At 40.1% G+C, this 20,388-nt stretch overlaps 3 protein-coding genes across 9 annotated transcripts; 1 reads left to right on the plus strand and 2 right to left on the minus strand.

Annotated features, from left to right (window-relative positions):
* Positions 1 to 93: 93 nt before the first annotated feature.
* On the minus strand, positions 94 to 2,812 carry LOC139111586 (endoribonuclease LACTB2). The gene is made up of 3 exons (XM_070671980.1): positions 1,708 to 2,812; positions 561 to 1,200; positions 94 to 412 (listed from the first exon to the last, which is right to left on the minus strand). Exons 1-3 carry the CDS (start codon positions 1,833 to 1,835, stop codon positions 284 to 286), a joined length of 897 nt encoding a protein of 298 aa, XP_070528081.1. The 5' UTR covers positions 1,836 to 2,812; the 3' UTR covers positions 94 to 283.
* A 149-nt stretch (positions 2,813 to 2,961) lies between these two features.
* Mtpalpha (monolysocardiolipin acyltransferase Mtpalpha) lies at positions 2,962 to 19,634 on the minus strand. 7 transcript variants are annotated; one of them, XR_011547228.1, is made up of 18 exons: positions 19,394 to 19,634; positions 17,989 to 18,098; positions 17,597 to 17,869; positions 17,259 to 17,509; positions 16,746 to 17,129; positions 16,497 to 16,667; positions 16,183 to 16,405; positions 15,821 to 16,030; positions 15,452 to 15,647; positions 15,077 to 15,279; positions 14,745 to 14,950; positions 7,588 to 10,405; positions 7,177 to 7,384; positions 6,890 to 7,051; positions 5,900 to 5,974; positions 5,316 to 5,815; positions 4,880 to 5,102; positions 2,962 to 4,364 (listed from the first exon to the last, which is right to left on the minus strand). XR_011547228.1 is itself a non-coding variant. In XM_070671953.1 (12 exons), the coding sequence occupies exons 1-11, from the start codon at positions 19,467 to 19,469 to the stop codon at positions 14,747 to 14,749; spliced, it is 2,301 nt and encodes a 766-aa protein (XP_070528054.1). In that variant the 5' UTR covers positions 19,470 to 19,634; the 3' UTR covers positions 10,607 to 10,849; positions 14,745 to 14,746. The 7 variants fall into 7 exon arrangements, 3 of the variants coding, with proteins under 3 accessions (XP_070528054.1, XP_070528052.1, XP_070528051.1); XR_011547227.1 differs by having other exon boundaries at positions 6,890 to 7,384; XR_011547229.1 differs by lacking the exons at positions 6,890 to 7,051; positions 7,177 to 7,384.
* LOC139111579 (Krueppel-like factor 13) lies at positions 6,719 to 10,973 on the plus strand. Its single transcript, XM_070671968.1, has 3 exons — positions 6,719 to 7,060; positions 7,651 to 7,848; positions 8,840 to 10,973. Exons 1-3 carry the CDS (start codon positions 7,007 to 7,009, stop codon positions 9,764 to 9,766), a joined length of 1,179 nt encoding a protein of 392 aa, XP_070528069.1. The 5' UTR covers positions 6,719 to 7,006; the 3' UTR covers positions 9,767 to 10,973.
* Positions 19,635 to 20,388: the final 754 nt, after the last annotated feature.

The raw sequence follows: 20,388 nt of genomic DNA on the forward strand, positions 1-20,388 counted from the left end.
TTCAATTATATATTTGTACATAAAGTATATATATTTATTATGTATATATAAATACGATCAAAATTTCTTCCTAAGATTAACGTTCCACAAACGTGTTATTAAAACGACTGCCTTTTTGATACGTTCAAATCGGCATTCATTTTTTACTTTATTAGTTTTCGTTAAAATTGTGTTTTTAAAATCTGAAAACCGCAGTTTCTGACAATTGCGATTCTCCAGATTTATTATGCTAATTTTATTTACAATTTTATTGAATTTAATATTATTTATATAATACACTTACTTATATTTTACCTTTGATTCTCCACCAGCCGCCGCTTTCTTCTTGCAACACTTTTCCTTCTTTCTGCAGTTTTTGAAGGTGATGTCCCACAGTAAAAGCTGCTGCCAGCCACAATTTCTCGGGAGTATCCTGTGCAGATGTTTTAAAATTTAGTCAACTCTTTCGAAAAGACAAATTAATTACTTGTAACTACGTTACTTATTTAATTTTTAATTATTTCAAATTAAAGGAATTAAAAAAAAGGTACATATTCTTCAATGACTCAATTAATATATACTTTGTAAATTTTTTTGACAATGTCCATCTCGGTCATCGACTTGTCGCCCCCCTCTTCTTGCAGCATCCACAGAATTTCGTTTTCCCTCTGCAGTCTGTGCTTTATGTAATACTGTATACGTGGCAGGGGATCGTCGAGAACCGGTCCATGACCTGGATAAATCATCTTAGGTTTCAGCTCCAAGATTTTCCTTAGCGACAACATATAATCATGAAGATCCTCAAAGACCGACGTGCCTTCCCCCAGGATGCAATCGCCACTGAACAAAACGTTATCATCTTGCAGTAGCAAGCAAGCGTGATCGCTGGTGTGTCCGGGCGTGTATTTAATTTGAAGCTTCGCTCCTTCGACTTCCACTACTTGATCATTCGTCAAAGGTTCCCACTGGATGGACTTTTCATCGTCAGATCTATCCGTATCGTTTGGCGACCGTGGTATTTTCCACACGATCGGCTGTGTATCTGAGGGGAATAATCTTTTCACCAAGTTCTTTACAGATTTGACGCCGCCAATGTGATCGTGATGCCAGTGAGTGACCACCAAGTGTTCAATAGTTGCATTCTCTTCGTTTAACACGTTATCCAAAAGTTTTATGTAGGCTTCAGCTGTTTTTTCCTCTCCCGAGTCAACTAGCACACGTCTGCAACACATATTAAATATCGTCATTTAATTTGAATTATTTCAGTATTTTATTAACTTTAATTATATAATTAAAAGTTATTACTAATAATTGACGAAAATAATATCGTTCCCTTCTGCTAGACTGAACGTCTGTCACGGTTTTATTTCAAGATTTTGAAAAATGACGCGCTAATTACGCGGCACGTGCATGATGTCATAGCGTAAAAAAAATTAACCTAAAAAGGTTGTACATACGATTTTCAACTCTTCTTTATATCCCCTTAGTCTTCAAACGTAGAATATTCAGTCTACTTTTTCTTTGTTCTCACACGTCAGACGTCATTTTTCGAAATCTCACATAAACCTCAGACTTATCCGTTCGATAAACATTTCATTTTTAACCTAAAAGTATTTAACATTTATCATTAAAAAAAATAAAAGCAAATAGTTGAACTCGATTTCCGTTGGAAACTTTATTGCTTTTAACGATCAGATGCAGGATCTGAGATCAATGACGTTTAATCACCTCCGTCCAGTGCCCACGAGGTAAGTATTGGTGCCTTGCAGTGTCATCGGTCCAGGATTACATCCCAGGATACGAATCACCCGGCTGGAGAGCCTCGCCACCGGCGGCAAATTTGTTAAAGTCGTCATGGTCCTTTCGCTCGGCTCGTTCACACCCGGAACGATCGTCAGTAGCAACGCGAATAGGAGCACCTTGAAATTCTGATCAATTCTGATTTCATATCACACGTCGATCGGTCTTTATCTAGGATGACGGAAGCTCTACACTTCCTGCACTTGAGTCTACTTGAGCCTTGAGACGAGATAAATATATGAATAATAAAGATTATATTGTATACTTTTACTTTTTTCTGTCTCTCGACTTTTCTGTCCCGTCATCGTGATGTTGGACCTTTGACGTCACTCGCAAGAAACGCGAGAATAATTGTTGTAACATATCGAAATCAGAGATGCGCTTTTATTAATCTGAAACAGATATCGATGAATTAATAATGAAAATATAAAACGTCGAACGCCTACTTTGGATTTTTAATTCTTTTCTTTTTTTAAAGATATTTTATATTTCTATTCAGATAATCTTTATTATTTATTTTATTTAAAGTATATTATTAAAAAAAAAAAAGTTAATAAAAGTTTTTACCCTCAATAGTTTGTAGAAGTTGTTTGGGACTAAATCCGAGAGATAGCGTTTCGTATTCTGTCTCATTCGAATAATTATTGCACGTGCGATGCAACGCGGTGAAAAACATATTTACCGAAGAACGCATTGTTTCACAGAAGTCGCAATTAGGTCGATTGTAATGTCCGTTTAATCTACATTTCACGATTCACGATTTATAATTAATTATAATACGTAATCGTAAACTACAAATAAAACTCAATAACATTACATGAATATGCCAATGCGCATATAAATAATATATGTTACAATTGTGTTCACTTAACAATAGAACTTTCACTTCGGCATTATTTAAACAGACAATAAAAGTTTCGCTCGCCGGTAAATGTGTTAAACATTTCGCACGTGCGTTCGAGAATCGCTCGGCGTGGCAATGCCGTTTCTCAAAGTCGCTCGTATCGCCATGAAGGGCTTTGTCGGTTCATTTCATCATCGCCGCTTGTAAAACGGTGAATGGTGTAACACGAGCGTGCCCCGTTCCGTATCGTGAACGACGTGAACGGGCTTCGAAGGCGGAATTCTCCGTGACTGCGCCTTGCCATACCGCGGGAAAACAAATACGGCGTGCCGCTTATCTTTTTCTTTTCAATTTAAAATAATTTGTAAAGATAAAAAAATATTATAAAAATTCTAGAATGACAATAAACGATGACATAATATACAATAATCCTTTTAAAGAAGACTATGTATAATTTTATATAAGAAAACTGATCTTTTCTAAAGAAGTGTCTCTGGATATTGAGAATAATCTTTCAGATGGAATAATGATTCCTTCGACGAAGTAATAAATAATTTGAGTTTTACGTAGATTAAAATAGTTAACGTAAACGAGATTATCAGTTCGATTTTTATTCCCGAAGTATCGTGGCGCGATTTTCGCTTTTATGTTTTATATACATGTAAATTTCGCCACGCTGACCTACTAACATAATTATCTACGGGCAGGTCACATTAATCCGCCTCTCTCTGTTCTCATCAAAGCGACCCTAAAAGTTTGCCCCGACGTACTCGAGCCACCGTCGCCTCGCCAGACATTATAGTGCCGTTTCTCTCGATTTGCAGGCAGCAGCCAACACGTTCAAAGAGCGTTAAACGTCTCGCGAATTATTTATGACGCTATGTAGGCGGAAAAGCTCGGATGATCCTTAATTAGATACCCGAGATTGTCATCGGTACAAAACCGGATTTTCTTTCGTTCGATATCGACAATTACAAGTTATCAATAATCAGTGATAAAAAATAAAAATGGAAAAACTTGCGTCTATCTTTCTCGAGCCATTTTGTTTCACGCGGTTTTCGATGGCTACGATATCGTGAATAATGATGTAACAATAGCATCCTCTTACACTATCTTTATTCGCCTGCAGCGACGATAATTATAATGTATCTATTATTGAATGAATGATATAATAATCGATATGGAATTCTTTTGCGTGCTAGCTTTTTCGACATTTGATATTCGCGGGGTCGCGCGCGGGGTTCAGATAAGCTTATCGCTTTCTTTCGCAAAAGGCAATCGTGAGGATCAATCGCGTGATCTCGTCGCTGTTCCGATACCCTTATTCGCCTCCAAAACAAGATCAACGACACTTTTGCGCGTCGGCGTGTTGTTTGACTCCGCAGATAGCGGCCGCCACGCGATCACGAGCACGGCGGCTGATTCGCGGCCGTCGCGCGCCGCGAGACGTAATAGTAAACATGCAGTAAATGAAATACATGACTTTTCGCACCAAAAATAAAAATTAACGGCTTAATTTAGGATGGGGGCGGCCGCGAGATCCCCTCGTATCTGCGATTCTTTTTTTTCCCACGTCAAGTGCCGTCATCCTACGGTCGGCCGCAAACACGCCAATCAATTGATTTGCAATGCGTCCGAAGTGCATCCGAACCTACTCCACGACTTCGTGACAATCACGGGACATATTGCGGCAGCGTGCGACGGTAGCTTCTGCCGAGGCACGTATTTTCCAAAAAGTATCCTATAAACACACAGATGAAAAGTAACATTGGTGCAACGTGACAAACAATGATTTGTATTTAAAAATAATTAATGAGTAAAGGTACGGAATCCTTTTGTTTGATTTAAAATTAAATGAAGAGTAATCTAGCACCGAGTAAGTTCGGTTTTCAGCGCTGAATCATATTCTTAAACGATATACTAATCAAAAGTTAAGGCTGCATGAATTAGTTTGACATCGATCAGGTCATCTTCAGTTTAACAAACATTTAAAAACGTAGAGATACTGCTCAACTTATTACGCAATGTTGTCATTCGCAAATATTAACAAATTTCTGATCGAATTCACGAGTAAAATGTGATTTACGATTTAAAATTCAGCGTCAATTAATGATGTAAAATGCAGCTGTTGGTTGACGTGGCAGATATCGAGGTCGACTGTTGGGAACAAGGGAGTTGATCTATATTTTTTTTAACCAAAACCTCCGGACTATTAAAGAAATACCTGTAAAATATAATATTACTTTAAATACTTACAATGTTTTCTATAGTTTCAAGTACGTCATATTCAAATTCGAATTTATCGCGCAGGCAGAAGACAAACTGGACTGGCAGAATAAAATTATCATTCCGCAAAGTAGGCGTCTAATATATTTAACGCTATCATCACCTAGAAGTTACTCCCCACTTCTCTTCCTCATTAAAAAAATCCTGGCTTTTCCGAATTCTCTGAACCTTCATCGCAACTGCATTTTTTCTCCTGGTAAAAAGAAAAAGAAAATTACAAAAAAGAAAAAAGACAATCACGTATACTAACGCATATATAATATTGTGAAACATACATGTATATGTGTTTGTGTTATATGCAGAATCAACAAAATGCAAGCTGAAGAATAATTTTAACGAAATAATTTTCAAGAGAAAAAAGAAAGAAAAAAAAAACTGCGCATGCTTTACTTATACATTAACTTACGTGGCATCGAAAAATTCAGCCGCTAACGGTTGAACGTATTCGGTGTCGATTGCCGGATCTGTTATCGCCGGAGAAAGGATTTATCCCGTTGTTGTCAGACCGTGCATTCGGCTATCAATTGCGTTATCTTTCGCATATGTTCATTTTCGTCCTGCCAAGAGGCAAGAGCGCTCTTCCACTGCGTTTATTGGCCTGTCACGTTTCTCATCGTCCGCCTGACTGACGCTCGAGAGACCCGCTGTGAGATTTTTGCAACTGGCATTTCGGATGCGCGGCACACATTTCTGCATTTGACTTTCCGATGCGGTCGTTTTGTTCGCCATACGCGAATAGAACGAAAGTGCTCGTTTCAAGGTACAGGCTGGCCCCATGGACCGTCGAGAAACTCCGTGCTGGGCTCTTTTGGACGTTTATTTCTGCCGATTACTCCGGATGCGGGTTTGTCGCAACGGTTGTGTTGCAACCAGCACGGTGTGGGACCGTTTTAAAGCATAACTTGCCTGCGGAAGATGAAAGACAAAAGTTTGAAACAAAGATAAAATAAAATGAGAGCATACGCATGTAGACAATAAAATTAATATTACAATTTATACTTTCAATAGCCCTTGCATTAACTAGATGAATATTTCATTGGCCGATCCAGGTCATCGGTGGAAAGCCTGCAATAACAATCTAATTATAAAAAGAGAAAGAACATAGCTCTCTTATGGTGGTTTCTTACTCTACGTCTTTAAAGAAATTCTTTCGATGCAAATCTGATAAAATTATATAATTCCACGATACAGAGGAAAGAAGAAATACATAAATCTGGTTAAGGCACGGATTACTGCATTCGCCAAAAATAAAATTAAAAAAAGGAAAAAGAAAAAAAAAAGGAAGAAAAAAACAAAAACAAAACAAGGATAAAAAGGGAGACAGAGACACGAAGAAAGTCGTATAAAACATACAAAAAGTCAGGAAGAGAGGAGAAGTAGGCCTGCGACGAAGGACGCCGCGGGGATTCAGGCAGAGGCGGGCAGACGAGGCCGCTTGACGCGCGAGGAGGCGAGAGGGACGCGTCCCGCGGACCCACGGCGGAGCGAAATCGACGTATGTACAGCGGCACTGGAGCAGCGCGAGGGAAGAGGGCCGGTGCGTGGCGGAGAGGTATGACGCTCGCGGGGCGCGCCATGACGCCATGACGTATCGACCGCGTCCGCCACGCGCGCTGACGTCACGATCACGGCCCGAGTCAGACCGGGAGCACGTGAACAGCACGCGGACGATCACGCGTCCGCGGGCTGATCGGCCGGTGCCGACTGGCCGGCCGACGGCGAGCCCCTCGCCGCGATTGGTCGCGCCCGCGCGCGCTGCGTGATCGCGCACGTACACACGTAACGGCGCGTCCCATAGCCGGGCGCGCCGACCCGCCGGAACCCTCATTGCGCCGCGAGACGCCCGCACGTTCACGTACGCCACTCGCTGTTCCGTATTACCGAAGAGGGCTCGGCGCTGAAGCCCGAGCGCGCGCGCACACCTTCATTGTGTTCTTCTCGTGCATCCTCGTTACACTTTTTTTTTTTTTAACTTCTCACCTCTTTTCTGCCTCGCCGCGTTTTCGATTTGGAAAGCAGCGGCCGGGGGTTGACGGTCTTTTTTTTTTTTTTTTGCATTTATCTTGAGTTATCCCGTGCTCGCCGACCCGGGTGAACATGGATACAAATCAGACACCTCTTTCCCCGCCAGCTTCACCACGACTGAAACATGTAAGTGCCAGAGCGAATTAAATGTACCGCCATAACATTGCCCGCCGTCGCCCGGGAAACTTTAAACCGCCCACCGCGAGGCCCGCACGAAGTGTTACGAAGTGCATTGTACTTACGTGCGAATCGCTCCGCGTCTAGGAAGATTGATAATCCGTGTCGATGTCGAGAATAGTCTGAGATTTTGATAAACTTTATGTGTTTCCGTGTTCAAATTAATTTCGTTGCGTTAATGCGGAGTTAATAAATTAATCTCGTTAACATTTTGTTAAATTTCACTTTCAAGTCACGTATAACACTCTCCGTTTGATCGTAGGTATCATTTTACTAGAAATAAAAATAAAAGAAAAATTACGGCGTGATAAAATAATCAAATTAAAGCAAACAAAATTAAATATTCGTATCATAAGTCAGCTAATAAAATCCCACATTCATAATCAAATAAAAAAAAATAAAAAACAAATGTATAATAAGTTAACAAAAATCTGACCGCAATTACCAATTATTTCACGCGAAAGTACAGTACTTACGTCTTCATCAAGTGCACGTCCAAGCAACGATACATGCTCACAAAACTTTCTTCTGTTTCGCAGATGGAACCTCAGTTGTCATTCAGTGTCGCGGCTCTGCTCGGGGAGAAGCTCTCAGGCCAGTCCACGAGATCTGAAGGGAGAAACGCGGAGGACACGGGTGCCCACCCTGTTCTGCCGCCCACCCCGCAGCCCTCCGACTCAGAGGAAGACGAGCCGCCCCGGAAGCGGCGATGCGTCGAGCAATGCGAATTGGCGAAGGTAAATAAGGCTCTTCTAACCAGAACTATCAAAAGCAGCTGCATATTCCCGCCGAGGCTCTCTGCTCTTTCTCTCGTCTTTCTCTTAAAAATCTTTCTCTTTACTCTTCTCTTTCGTTCACTCTTTTCCTTCGTTCACTCTTTTCCTTCGTTCATTCTTTTCCTTCGTTCATTCTTTTCCTTCGGTCACTCTTCTCCTTCGTTCATTCTTCTCCTTCGTTCACTCTTTTCCTTCGTTTGTTTTCGGTTCAATTGTCCGGACTGGAGAACGGCCTGTAACGGCTGGAACTGTCTGATTGTCGTCGACGCCACGATGTTCGAGCGCGCGGCATTTCATTTCGCCGTTTTATCTCTCGAGCCGCGCGTACCTTCCGACGATACTTTCATTAAAAAAGACATTGCTCGTATCGCCCTACTGATAAACAGCGCGCGACACTGCCGCGAATTGATACAACGAATTCGTAGCGTCCTCCTATCGGGCTTCAAATGATTTTCTTCTTTCGCATCATCCGCGATTTGGTACGTCGAGGAACGTAAGATCGATCTACTTTCGAATCAGCAGAAATATTTATAAAGCTTTTACATGGCCTGCTGTTTATTATTATTTTTTTTCTTTCTTTCTTTTCCTCTCCCCCGTTTCTTTACATTGCGTGGGTGTAGAAATATTCAGCCTGAAAAATGAGCCACGGATTATGTCTAGCGCAGATAAACGCCCCTTGTCTCGGTTTACTTTACTTTGTATCTTGTTGTTATTGTTAGAGCTTGATGAGATAAAAGGCATTTCTAACAGCGCGCAGATTAATTTCAATCACGGCGCGACTCTTTCATCTCTTTCTAATTCTAAAGATCGAAGCGTTAAATAAAAATAAAAAAACACACAAGCCGGACCGTGATTGTAATCGATCTGCATTGATAAAAAGAATCGCCCTAGGACTTGTTCTACAGCTTGTTTAAATTCATCCGAGTACAAAGTAACTTTCTTATCGTTTCAGCTGCTATTAGATGGCACACCGCCGCCGAGCCCAGAGCCAACTCGGGTTTCGGTGATAATGCGCGCCAATCGAGACGGCACCTGCATTCCGGCGAACCTCGCTGGGTGCCCCGCGAGCACCGGCCAGCCGGTGCCATGTGAGCCGCTCGCGCGGCAGCAGCCCAGTCCACCTGCGAGCGCGCGAGCCAGCGTAACGGGACCGGTGGAGAACGTGTTGCGCAGCCTGAAGTTCAAAATGAGCTTGCGCAAGGAGGAGATCATCGTCAACAGCAAGAACACCGATCGCGAGAGCTGTCAGCAGCACCCGCAGCAGCCGCAATATCAGCATCATCATCAGCAGTTACCGAGACTGCAACCCCTGGCGCCCAAGCCTACCCCCATCGTCGTAGCAGGTTTGCTGGGTTCACCTTTGGTCCTTCCGCGTGCACCCCTTCTGCTGGTCGCCAGCGCGGCACCGACTACCGTGACCACCGCGACGACCACCACCGCCAGCACGGGGATGACGGAGACCCGTCGCCGCGTGTACGAATGCGAGCATCCGGGCTGCGGCAAGAACTACTTCAAGTCGTCGCATCTGAAGGCGCACACCCGCACCCACACCGGTGAGAGGCCGTTCCCGTGCCCGTACGAGGACTGCAGCCGCCGCTTCTCCCGCAGCGACGAACTCTCGCGGCACAAGCGCACGCACACCGGCGAGAAGAAGTTCGCCTGCGCGGTCTGCCAGAGGCGATTCATGAGAAGCGATCACCTGGCGAAGCACGTGAAGCGCCACTCCAGAGATAAGTCCTCTTCGTCGTCCACGTCGAGCGGCCAGATTGCCGCCTCTCAAATGGCACAGACGCCACTCAGGGTGAGCCTGCTGCCGGTGTTGGCACCGCGGCTAACGCGACCCATTCAACAGTTGGTGCCGCCTCAGCTGGCGGCTTAAAAGCCAGCTCTCAGATTCGCCAAAGCTTGGACTCTGCGCTTCCGTATGCGTGCCTTAATCAGACTGGATTCGGATTTTTATTCTTCGAGGCTGCCGGGAGAAAGACGACGGACAAATCGAGCCAATCGAGGAAGAAAGCTCAGCCGAGGTAGCGGAGGAAAAATACAAGGCGACTGGGTTCCACGCGCAGGAAAATCCATCGTCGCCCGTAAACCGAGTACCTACATGTGTCTGTGATCCGTCGCACGTGAAGATTAAGTGCGCCGTTCAGTCCGAGAGTTCCACTATCTCTCCAGTCACTTGCGAAGAGTTTGGGGTTCGCATCCGCTAATCGAGACCGCGTGCTCGTTTGATCTTGAACAGTATGGGAATGTGCCGGCGTTAAACTGAACTTTCGTATAATTAATGCGTGACTTGAGAACGAGCTAAATACTTCAAAGGGTACCATTAAAATCGCTTGACTCTTCGCTGGTCGGAGATTCCTCGTTGAATAATACGAAAATCTAGGAGAACGCTTCGAAAAGCCGTACCGATATTTATCCCCGGGTGTCTCAGCTCGTCTCAGGTTTTTCCATCGCGTAGTTTATAGCTCTCGGTAAATGGAACTTTTTTTTTAGCGTCAAGTTTGAGCGCATTGACCTAGATACAGAAAGAATATTTATTTATGAGGAGACGAGACGTATCGATTCATGTATATAACGGTTATGTACAGGTTTTTAAGATTATGATCGCTTTAACGAGACTAGTTGTATATATTGAATATGGATAATGTGGGAGTGGATGCAATGAGATCTTTGTCGAGGTCGTCGTTTCAAGTTTGTATTTTTAAAAGTTACTGTATTTTCTTTTTTTTTTTCTTTTTTTTTTTTTATATCCTTATCTACTTGAGATTATTACTATTTTCGTCTTTCAGAGCTTGCCTCATGTTTTATGTACGTTAGGGAAGAAATAATGCTCGCTCTGTAGCTTGGAGAACATTGCATCCGCTCCTAGAGTCGCAGCATGTACATATGTATATGTATTTCTATCACAGCCAGGTGGAGACTTCACTTGGCCGCATAAGACTTCAGTGTATCGTTAAAACTGTATAAAATCGAAAACTTTTATTGTAATTAATGACCCCGAAAACCGCTCGACACCAAGTCTCGGTGGTAGCAAGGGTTGATCTTTTTCTACAATTAAATAATAAATTGTATACTTTCGTAAATCATCACATGTTTTACGTCCTTCCTTTCTTTTCCCGATATTTTACTTCAAGTCGAATAAATCCAATTTTTATCTAAGTTATTTATTAATTTCAAATCGCTGCACGAGTCGCGCATAAAATTTGCATCTTGCGAAGCGGATTCACAGTGAAATTCGATGGAAAATAAGTCCTTTATTTCGCAGTTCGAGAAGAATCGCGCGGGGGGTTTTTTTTTTTTTATTCCTTAAAGGTGCGACGAACCCTTCCTCTCCCATGCGGGCAGGCGGAAACGGGATTTAAATCCCGTGAGGAAGGTCGAGACTCTCAAAAGTGACCGAACCGGGCGATAACAATGCGAAAGAAACGTATCGGATGAGATAAGAAGGGATCGGTGACGTCATGTCGCATCGGGGCCGCTTTCGAGGAGGCGTGTTACGTCTCGAGAGACGCGTGTGCATCTCAGGGACACCGCGGGGTCCACGTGAACAGGAGATGCCCGATATAGGCTCGGCAAGCCGAGATAAGGCGCGTGGCTCGTATTTTCTCATATACAACGACGAACGGCGCGAATCGCGGCTAGCCGCTCGGTCCGTGAATTCGGAATCGATTAATTAAAGCACACGCGGGGCCGTTTCGCAAATTCACGGTGAATATATATACCGAGATGCACGAGACGATAACGTTAAAATTATCAAAATAAACGATTTGTTTCGAGGAACCTTTGCTATATGACACCGCGCGCTGAAATCCCGGATGGATGCTGACATTAAAGATAAAAACAGCCACGGTTGTTCGGCGAATCACTGACGCAGGGATAAATGGATTTATAAATAAATCGCCGGGTGGATGTTCGAAATAATGGATTTTACGTTTCCTTCGAGAAATTGGGCAACGCGACGAATTTTTGCTGGCGAGCAGAAATTATTGAAGCGGCACGCGGGAATTCGAACGGCGATCGTTGAGAAACGATTTGGTTTCGGCGCGAAGCCGACTACGATATCGCGAATGTGGAAGAGAAAATTGTTGAGGAAATATTACATCGATCGATTAATTAAATTCCAATTATTTATGCAGATCTATGCGGATCGGCTTTTTGCCGGGAAATGACGCGACGCGTTGAATTTCTTGCCGATTACGAGACGCTCTTTCGCATCGAAGCTGCAGTATTGACACTGTAACGTTAATAATTATTTATTTCGCGCGGAGGAACTACCATTAGATTATTAGGCCGATTTCCCCAGAAAATTTCCATCATCGCGAATCACGTGAACGCGCGTGACTGTTTAGACATTTGCGATATCATTCTCTTACCGATAAGAATCAATTAACCGCATTATCATTCATGTATCCAACGCGCGGAATTATATTTGGAAAATCATGTCGAGGGGACACCGATAGCGCTCGCCTTAAAGGGTTAATCGAATCATAAATGTATATTAAAAAATAGCAGGGATATTACTTGAACAAGTCCGGAAAACTGGCGTGTTTGACTTCGCGAAGCAGAACGCGTTCTAGAAAAAAAACAAAAAAAAAAAAAAATATTAAAAAAAAGAGGCAAAGTCTCAAAGATAATTTTCTGATAAAAAAAAATGTCTCGTGTGACGATTGGGATATCTCTCACGTAAATTTCTACTACCGAATTTCTGCCAGACACGCGTTATCGGCACCGAGAGACCTTGTTTTATCGTGCGGTGTCATCTGAAATGCATACTTCGACGAGACTCTTCTTATCGCGGACGATTATTGGGACGCGTTTTAATACCTGACGTCGAAACGTAAGATAGATATCACGAGTGGTACTTGTATCGTTAAAGAAAAAAATAAAATAAAATAAAAAAATATGTCTACATAAAATGCTGTTTCAACATTTCGTTCGATAGGTGGTCTAGCCACCTTTCCCTAAGCTTTTCCGGGATCGGGTGCTCCAGAAACAGGAGACACAAAAGCAACGCCCATTGTCGGCGCGCGTAACGCTATCGTGAAATTCCCGATTTTCTTGCGTCAGCCAAGGACTCGGGTTTTATTGAGCGACATTAATGTCACAAACAAGCACGCTGGGACCGGTAGATGACGCAAAATATCCTCGCGATTACCCTTCGCGTCCGTCTCCGGCAAAAATTTGTCCGATGGCAAAAATCCGACGCGTTTATACGGGCGATATCAATTCCGGCGTAAAACGAGATGCGCATTAACGAAATTGCGATTATTTCTTTTTTTTTTTCGCGAAGCGAAGGATATTTTTTCAAAACGACGTCGCTAACCGCACGTAAATTCATTGCGCTTAAATAAACTCGACTGAAAGTCGTGATTAATTAATAAATCATGTAATTGTAAAGCAATGATTATATGTACGATTATTTGTTTAAAACGGTTGAAGAAAGGAAAGATTTTTTTTAAGTAAAGGACAGTATAGAATATTATAAAAGAAATTAGAATTCTATAAGCACTGAACAATAAATTCGTCTAATAGAAAATTGCTTTCTGCATTAAATTGGGATTTAGAAAAATTATTTATAAAGTTAATTTTCAATAATGTCATTTAGCGTAAAAGGTTGTGAAAATCTATTAAAGGTGATCTGAAAACAAGGAAATTGATATAAAATTTAATTTATGTTCTCTCAGAATCGACTGAAAGAAATGATATCGGCGCAAACAAGAGTGCAACATCTCTCGACTGTTGCATCAAGCTAAACATTTCCATTTCTACATTGCGTCTGCATATTCAATTCTGATGAATAATATTAATTATAACTGATTAATTATGTTTCTTTAATTGAAATCGGGACGATCAATTACTCACGTACTAAAGTGAAAAAATTTTTACTAAATTCACGATCACAGCAATAGCTTAAACCTAGCTAGAGCGCAATGCATAAAAGGAATAATAAAAATGGTGAATTAAATAGAATCTGTAACAATATTACAAACTATAATTACGTATAAAATAAACATGTTATATTAAAAAAAATATTTTCTACTTAATTAATATAGACATTCGATGAATAACTGAAATAAAAATTTCACCTTAAGAGTATGGAAACAACTCAATATTGAAACTCTTTATTTCTGATAAATTCTGTAAAAATAGTTGTACAATTATTACGTATGCTTCGCCTAATTTGCAACGAGTATGCTGCAAATATATTTATAAAGATATCAAATATTTTGCAGTATATAAAAATCTCTGAATATTAATAAATGCACGAGCCTATCTACAATGTGCTTACGAAAAATCGTTGGGCGCGGGATGTGTAAATACCAAGTCCAAAAATATATGGTATTCTAGAAATCGCGACAGCCTCGCGCTATGCGTGGCACGTATTACCCTCTCTCGTTTGACCTGCACACGTGGAATCGCGAGTTGTATCTTGTGTGAATAAAACTGTGCTGGTTATAAGTACTGTTAAAACTATATCCCTTTTTTGATGCTTTTAGAAATATAGTTTTTTCATAAAAAAATTAATAATGCAGAACTGAATGTTAATAATTATAATGATTTTCATTGGCTATTATCATAATGTTAGACAAGTGTCGTAAGGCAAATTCCGAGTTAAGTCTAACATAATAATTATATAATAGCAGAAAAAAAAAAAAAAAAGAAACATGATTAACTTTTCTTTAAATTAATATACACAAGATATAACAAATGCTCCAAGTAGCAAGATAACAAAAGGGCTTAAAATATGCATCTATTTCGAAGATGCAATTTGTTTGTCTAAGTTTCAGGCAAAAAACGTTATACAGTTTCGAACCAATATTAATCAACTTTAAGATATGTGGATCATATCAAACCTTTATTTCGGGTGGAATTTTCGCGTAGAATCGGACGCCATATCGCGTAGTAGTTGACACGGTCTAAAAGTTTCGCCGTAGTGACTCTGGAATTCCTCCATTTTTTTAACAAGTCTATGGGCGCCGTACGCGTCTACCCACCGGAATGGTCCACCCGTAAATGGAGGGAAGCCCAACCCGAATACAGCTCCCACATTACCTTCCAACTAAAATATAAATATTAATAAATAAGAAATTTTACAAATAAAAATTTGATATAAAATATTATTATGAAGTTTTATTCTTTAAATTTATTGAGCATGCTAAATAAAATATAAAGTGCATTTACTTACAGGATTAGCTAGAACATTTTCTTCCAAGCACAGCACTGCTTCATTAACAAACCGCGAAACCATTCTCAATTGACGATCTTCATCGGACGTGCTACCCTTAGGTTCGATGCTGTATTTTTTCAGAATATCATATGCGCCTGGATTTACGTCTCTATTCTTCGAGCCGGTTTCATATACGAATATACCTTTGCCAGACTTTCGTCCTGAAATTCATATGTCTAGTTGTAGTATTTCGTAGTTTATCGTAATTTATTATAATAGACAATTTGATTTTTTCTATTATTATTAATTATTAATGTCAATTTTTCTCTAACAAATGCAAAATAATCGGCTCTATTTGTCGGAAGTATTTTTTTGTTATGATAAAAACCTTACCGAGAAAACCAGCTTTAACCATGTCGCCTAGAATATTTACGTCTCCTCCCTTGAAGCGCTCGCCGTAAGCTTTTTGGAGGTCAACGCTAATGTGAGCACCTACATCGATACCAACCTCGTCGGACAGAGTGGCTGGACCGACGGGAAAGCCGAACGATTTTGTTAATTTATCTAACTGTATTGGATCTACACCTTCCTGTTTAACAAATTACATCGTAATTATATTTGCAACTTAAAATTAAAAAATAATATAAAGCTATAGAATAAGATTAATTGCTTTAACAATTATAATAATTAATTCTAAATATTTAAAAGTTGAGCGTTTATTTTTTATAATTTCTGTAAAAAAAAAGTTATTATTTAGTTTACCTGCAATAGCCTAATTGCTTCTGACAACATGGTAGAAAGAATTCTTGAGGTATAAAATCCAGGACAATCACCGACTGTGATAACAGTCTTACCCTGTTTCAAACCAACATCTACAGCAGTCTTAATTGTTTCTTCGGATGTTCCTTTGTGTGTTATAATTTCTAGCAGCTGCATTTTGTCGACAGGAGAAAAGTAATGCATACCGATCAACTGTAAACATATTATAAAATTTTTTTTATCTATTTATATACTTATAATAAAGTTATTTTAATCAAAAAATAAAATATTTTTATAATCTTATAAATACTTTATATAAAATATTATTAAGTTCAAAAATAAACATGAATTAACATTGAAATTACTTTGTCAGGACGGCTGCTACCAGCAGCGATTTTTGTGATGGGAATAGCAGATGTATTGGTCGCGATAACACAGTGATTTGGCACCACGGCTTCAATCTCCTTCAAGACCTTGTGCTTGATACCAATGTCCTCAAAGACGGCCTCAATCACTAAATCTGCATTCTTGAAGGAGTCGTAACTTAATGTTGAGTCGAGATGAGACAAATATTTATCCTTTTCGATACTGTAAAAATTTTTTTTTTTTTAATGTGCCTTCCGATGTATGGAATATTTTTTCTTATAAAAGAAATTCGAAAAAAAACTTAAATTCGAACCTGGAAATTCGTTTACGCTTCACAGCATTGTCCAGGCCTTTCTGAATCTGATTTATACCGCGATACAGTCCGGTCTCATTAGTATCCTTCATAATGACATCAAATCCTTTGTCAATACTGACTTGGACGATGCCAGCCCCCATCAAGCCAGCGCCAATAACCGCAACTTTCCTATACACATTAAATTTCAATAAAATGTCAATAATTATTTCAATATTATTTTATTTAAATATTTACTGAAAGACGTACTTTACTGCACTTTTTGGCGCGCCAAAACGATTTTTCTTACAAGCTGTTTGTCCAAAAAATAAACTGGTGAGACCTTTACATTCTGGTGTAGCCGCCAGTTGACCAAAACCTTTGGCCTCGGCATCAAATCCAGCAACGGGACCTTTATCTAAACCGACCCTCACAACTTCCAGGATTTTCAGCGGAGCTGGATATAAACCATTCGTCATTTTCATTACCTGGGCCTTTGCTTTTTTAAACACCTGATCCTTGACGAAGTTGATGGACAGAATTTGTTTCGTTATCTTATCTACGAGAGTTTTTGGACCGCGCTCAATTTTTAATTTCTTATTTGCGATATCTCGAGCAGCTTTCACCGCCGTTTCTTCCAAGTATCTTATTGTACTGAAAAATTGTAATTTAATTTTTAGATTAGATACATGATTTATAATTTTAGATTTATGTACAGCATTGTTTAAGCTTTTTTTTTAGAAAACATATTTATATAAAAAAGAGTGTGCTTTTTATTCTTACTTTTCTTCAGGTGATCCAACTCCAGGTCCAAGGCGGTTCACTATGATATCTACTAGTCCAAGTTTCTTCGCTTTGTCAGGTTTAATATTTTTACCTGTGAGTACCATATCTAGAGCGGTGGGAAGAGGAATAAGTTGGGGTAGGCGTTGAGTACCACCACCACCAGGAAGAAGTCCGAGTAATACTTCTGGGGTTCCTAATTTAGTGCTTTTGTTGTTAACGGCGAGTCTGTAATGACACGCTAATGCGACCTATACAATATAATAAATAATTCTGTTAAAAAAAATTTTTTTTTTTATTTTCCACGTTTTAATCAAACGGTTTTAAAAATATATTACCTCCAAGCCTCCACCGAGGCACGAACCGTGAATAGCAGCAACAATTGGCTTACTACTATTTGCTATTAGATCCAGAACTCTGTGGCCATCTTTTGCTAATCGATAACCAGCTTCTGCATCTGGAAGAGCTTGTAACATGGTAATGTCAGCACCAACTATAAAATTATCTGGTTTTCCACTAATAAGAACTGCAGAGTTCACGAGAGGATTTGATTCAATTTCATTCAGCACTCCTTCTATCTCTCCCATTAATTCCTTGTTTAAGGTGTTAATCTGTGTCAACAACGAAAATAAAAATGTGTTAACATACTTTTGTTCTTTTTTGCAATGTCAAAATAAATTTAATATTAAATTTAGTCATGCGTACATAAAATTATAATATTATACATTACTTTGACATTTGGTGAATCTATCGTGATAACTGCTACATCGCCAACGGTTTTGCATTTGAAATGCTTTTTATTTGCCTCAGTTACTAATGTCCTTATCGACAGTTGCATACCTAAAAATACAAGTTTTTTTAATGCACAAACAATTACTTAAACATAACAGTGATTGAACATATAAAAATAGAGCAATGTTTTTCATAGAGATATATTACATAATCAAGTTACAGACACAAAATGAGTTGATTGTGATAAGGAATACAATTTTGTAAACAAAACACTTCTTGTTTTGCTGCAGACAACTAATCAAATTGATAAAGACATTTGTTACAGGAATTAAAAAAGTTTGATACAATTTTCCAGTCTTATAACTATAATATTATGACATATTAAATTTATATTTTCGTCATTTAATTAATTTCTTTTCTTTTTTTCTTTTTAGTATAAAAAAAGTATTTTTTTACACCAAGTCACACATCTAATCTTTTCATTATCTACATTTATATCACAATATCTACATTTCATCGCTGTTTGCACTTAAAGTATATTTAGTTCATTCGCTGTATTCTCAGAAAACTTCCATTAATTGAATGATTTAAGAGCTTCAATTTTAATAAATCATAATTGTATTAACAGTAAAACAAAATTAGCACCATATTAAGAAAAGATGACCATGATTATAAATATATTAATATTCATTAATAAAATTAGGCCTACAATAGATACGATTGTTTTTCTTTCATTCAAGTGTCTCTCAAAAATTCGAGCTCGTTCATTCTTAAGCAACAGCCTGCACGTCAACATAACTTTCGTGCTTTCGACTCCTGGTCCAAAGTACAAAAGTACAGCGTGATCACGTAACGCTCGGTCTGTCGTCGTGTCCTACCGCAATTATATAGCGAAGTAATTCTCAAAATAACGTGCAACTCTCAAGCTTTACCGGCGAGCGCGGGCCTCGGCTGAGCAAAGTTAGTTCTAATCGACCTTATCGTCTCACGATCGCGGGGGGAGCAAAGGTCGAACGCGCACCGGCGCCTCGCCCGATGTACCGGTTCTGGCATATGTATGTACCCACGTAACGCGTTAAAAAAAAAGTACGTGGTCGGTAGTCAAGGGCGCGGAACCTCGTTCCTAACTTAACGATGCTTCTTGACGGACGATTCGCGTCCCGCAGCCGGCACAAACCGCACGCCATTGCCGTCCCGAGGCCCTGAATCGTCCGCACGGATTCACTCTTATCAACCAGAGGTTGCCGTTGCTGCCGAGCATCTTCCCGATCTCCATCGCGTCTCGCGCGGTTTTCCGATCCGAATGAGAGGAGCGCGCGGGCCGAGAGCTCTTCGCGAGGACGTGCCTCCGGGCGCGCGCTTCTTTTCTAACGACAAGTTTATAGAAGTGGACACGTAATCACCTGTGTATTTCGAAGCAAAGTTCGGGCAGGCGCGGGGGCAACGCGCGAGGGCGCCGAACAGTCTACAGCTCGCCATGATCTCTTAATCGGTTCGGCACTCGCGGGAACACTCTCGAGGGTAACGAAGATCCACGAGGTTCTCGTGTGCGGCACCACGAGTCGCCAACACCTTCACCGTCGTGTGTTGCAGCGTGTTGTCACCCCGTCCCACCACGTTCCACCACTCCACTGGTCAAACTGCATCAGTTGCGTGAGCTCCGCGGGCGGGTGAAGGCAGCGGGGAAAGAGCACGGGTAGGGGAAACGTTCGAGATATCAATGAGCGAGAGATCGCGATTTCGAATCCGCATTTCAAGAATTATTTAATTGTTAATTAATTAATCGCCGCGCGTGGGATAATAAAATTAGATCGTTCTTGTTAAATAATTATGTGTTTCTTTTATAAATATTTTTTAAATAGTAAACCGTTCTCTATATGCACGAAGTCGACGCTGTTTTTATCTTTATATTTTTCCAAGTAGGAAAAAAGGTGTTTTTGATAATTTATTTGTGACGGGGATTCTTTGTATTTGTCACGAAAAAATTAAATTGATTGTAATTAATGAAAAGATAAAAAAAGAAAAATGATCGAAAGGCCTAATATCGATATTTTGGAACCTTATTTGCGCGCACAATGTTGAAACGCGTGGGGTGTCGATTTCTGGACTTTGAACCGGACTTATTAATTTGCCGACGTCATTCACGTAGCCTGTATATCAATGCAAACAGCGAGTAAACGTAGAATGTACTGTAAAAATAGAATACACTGTATTCTATTTTTCGCAAATAAATGTCAATAATATATATAATTTATAAGACTGATATTTTTTGTTAAATTAATTGTTGCAGTTCAACCATTTAAAAAATTCTCATTGCGCTATTCAAATACCAAAAATGAAATTCAATTGTTTTGTAATACAAACCTATTGCCTTCGTCGTTTATTGTAAAATCTAGAT

This window comes from Cardiocondyla obscurior, linkage group LG24 (assembly GCF_019399895.1).
Source record: "Cardiocondyla obscurior isolate alpha-2009 linkage group LG24, Cobs3.1, whole genome shotgun sequence".
NCBI classification, from domain to species: domain Eukaryota; kingdom Metazoa; phylum Arthropoda; class Insecta; order Hymenoptera; family Formicidae; genus Cardiocondyla; species Cardiocondyla obscurior.

What these genes read in the sequence shown, in the direction of transcription:
- LOC139111586 (XM_070671980.1), bottom strand. Translation starts at nt 1,835, where the DNA reads ATGACGACTTTAACAAATTTGCCGCCGGTGGCGAGGCTCTCCAGCCGG. An exon ending in CTCGTGGGCACTGGACGGAG is followed by an intron (nt 1,201 to 1,707) that starts GTGATTAAACGT and finishes TATGTGTTGCAG; the next exon opens with ACGTGTGCTAGTTGACTCGG. An exon ending in TTGTCAAAAAAATTTACAAA is followed by an intron (nt 413 to 560) that starts GTATATATTAAT and finishes ACATCTGCACAG; the next exon opens with GATACTCCCGAGAAATTGTG.
- LOC139111579 (XM_070671968.1), top strand. Translation starts at nt 7,007, where the DNA reads ATGGATACAAATCAGACACCTCTTTCCCCGCCAGCTTCACCACGACTG. An exon ending in CTTCACCACGACTGAAACAT is followed by an intron (nt 7,061 to 7,650) that starts GTAAGTGCCAGA and finishes TCTGTTTCGCAG; the next exon opens with ATGGAACCTCAGTTGTCATT. An exon ending in AGCAATGCGAATTGGCGAAG is followed by an intron (nt 7,849 to 8,839) that starts GTAAATAAGGCT and finishes TTATCGTTTCAG; the next exon opens with CTGCTATTAGATGGCACACC.
- Mtpalpha (XM_070671953.1), bottom strand. Translation starts at nt 19,469, where the DNA reads ATGGCGAGCTGTAGACTGTTCGGCGCCCTCGCGCGTTGCCCCCGCGCC. An exon ending in GCCTCGGTGGAGGCTTGGAG is followed by an intron (nt 17,510 to 17,596) that starts GTAATATATTTT and finishes TATATTGTATAG; the next exon opens with GTCGCATTAGCGTGTCATTA. An exon ending in GGTTAAAGCTGGTTTTCTCG is followed by an intron (nt 15,280 to 15,451) that starts GTAAGGTTTTTA and finishes TATGAATTTCAG; the next exon opens with GACGAAAGTCTGGCAAAGGT.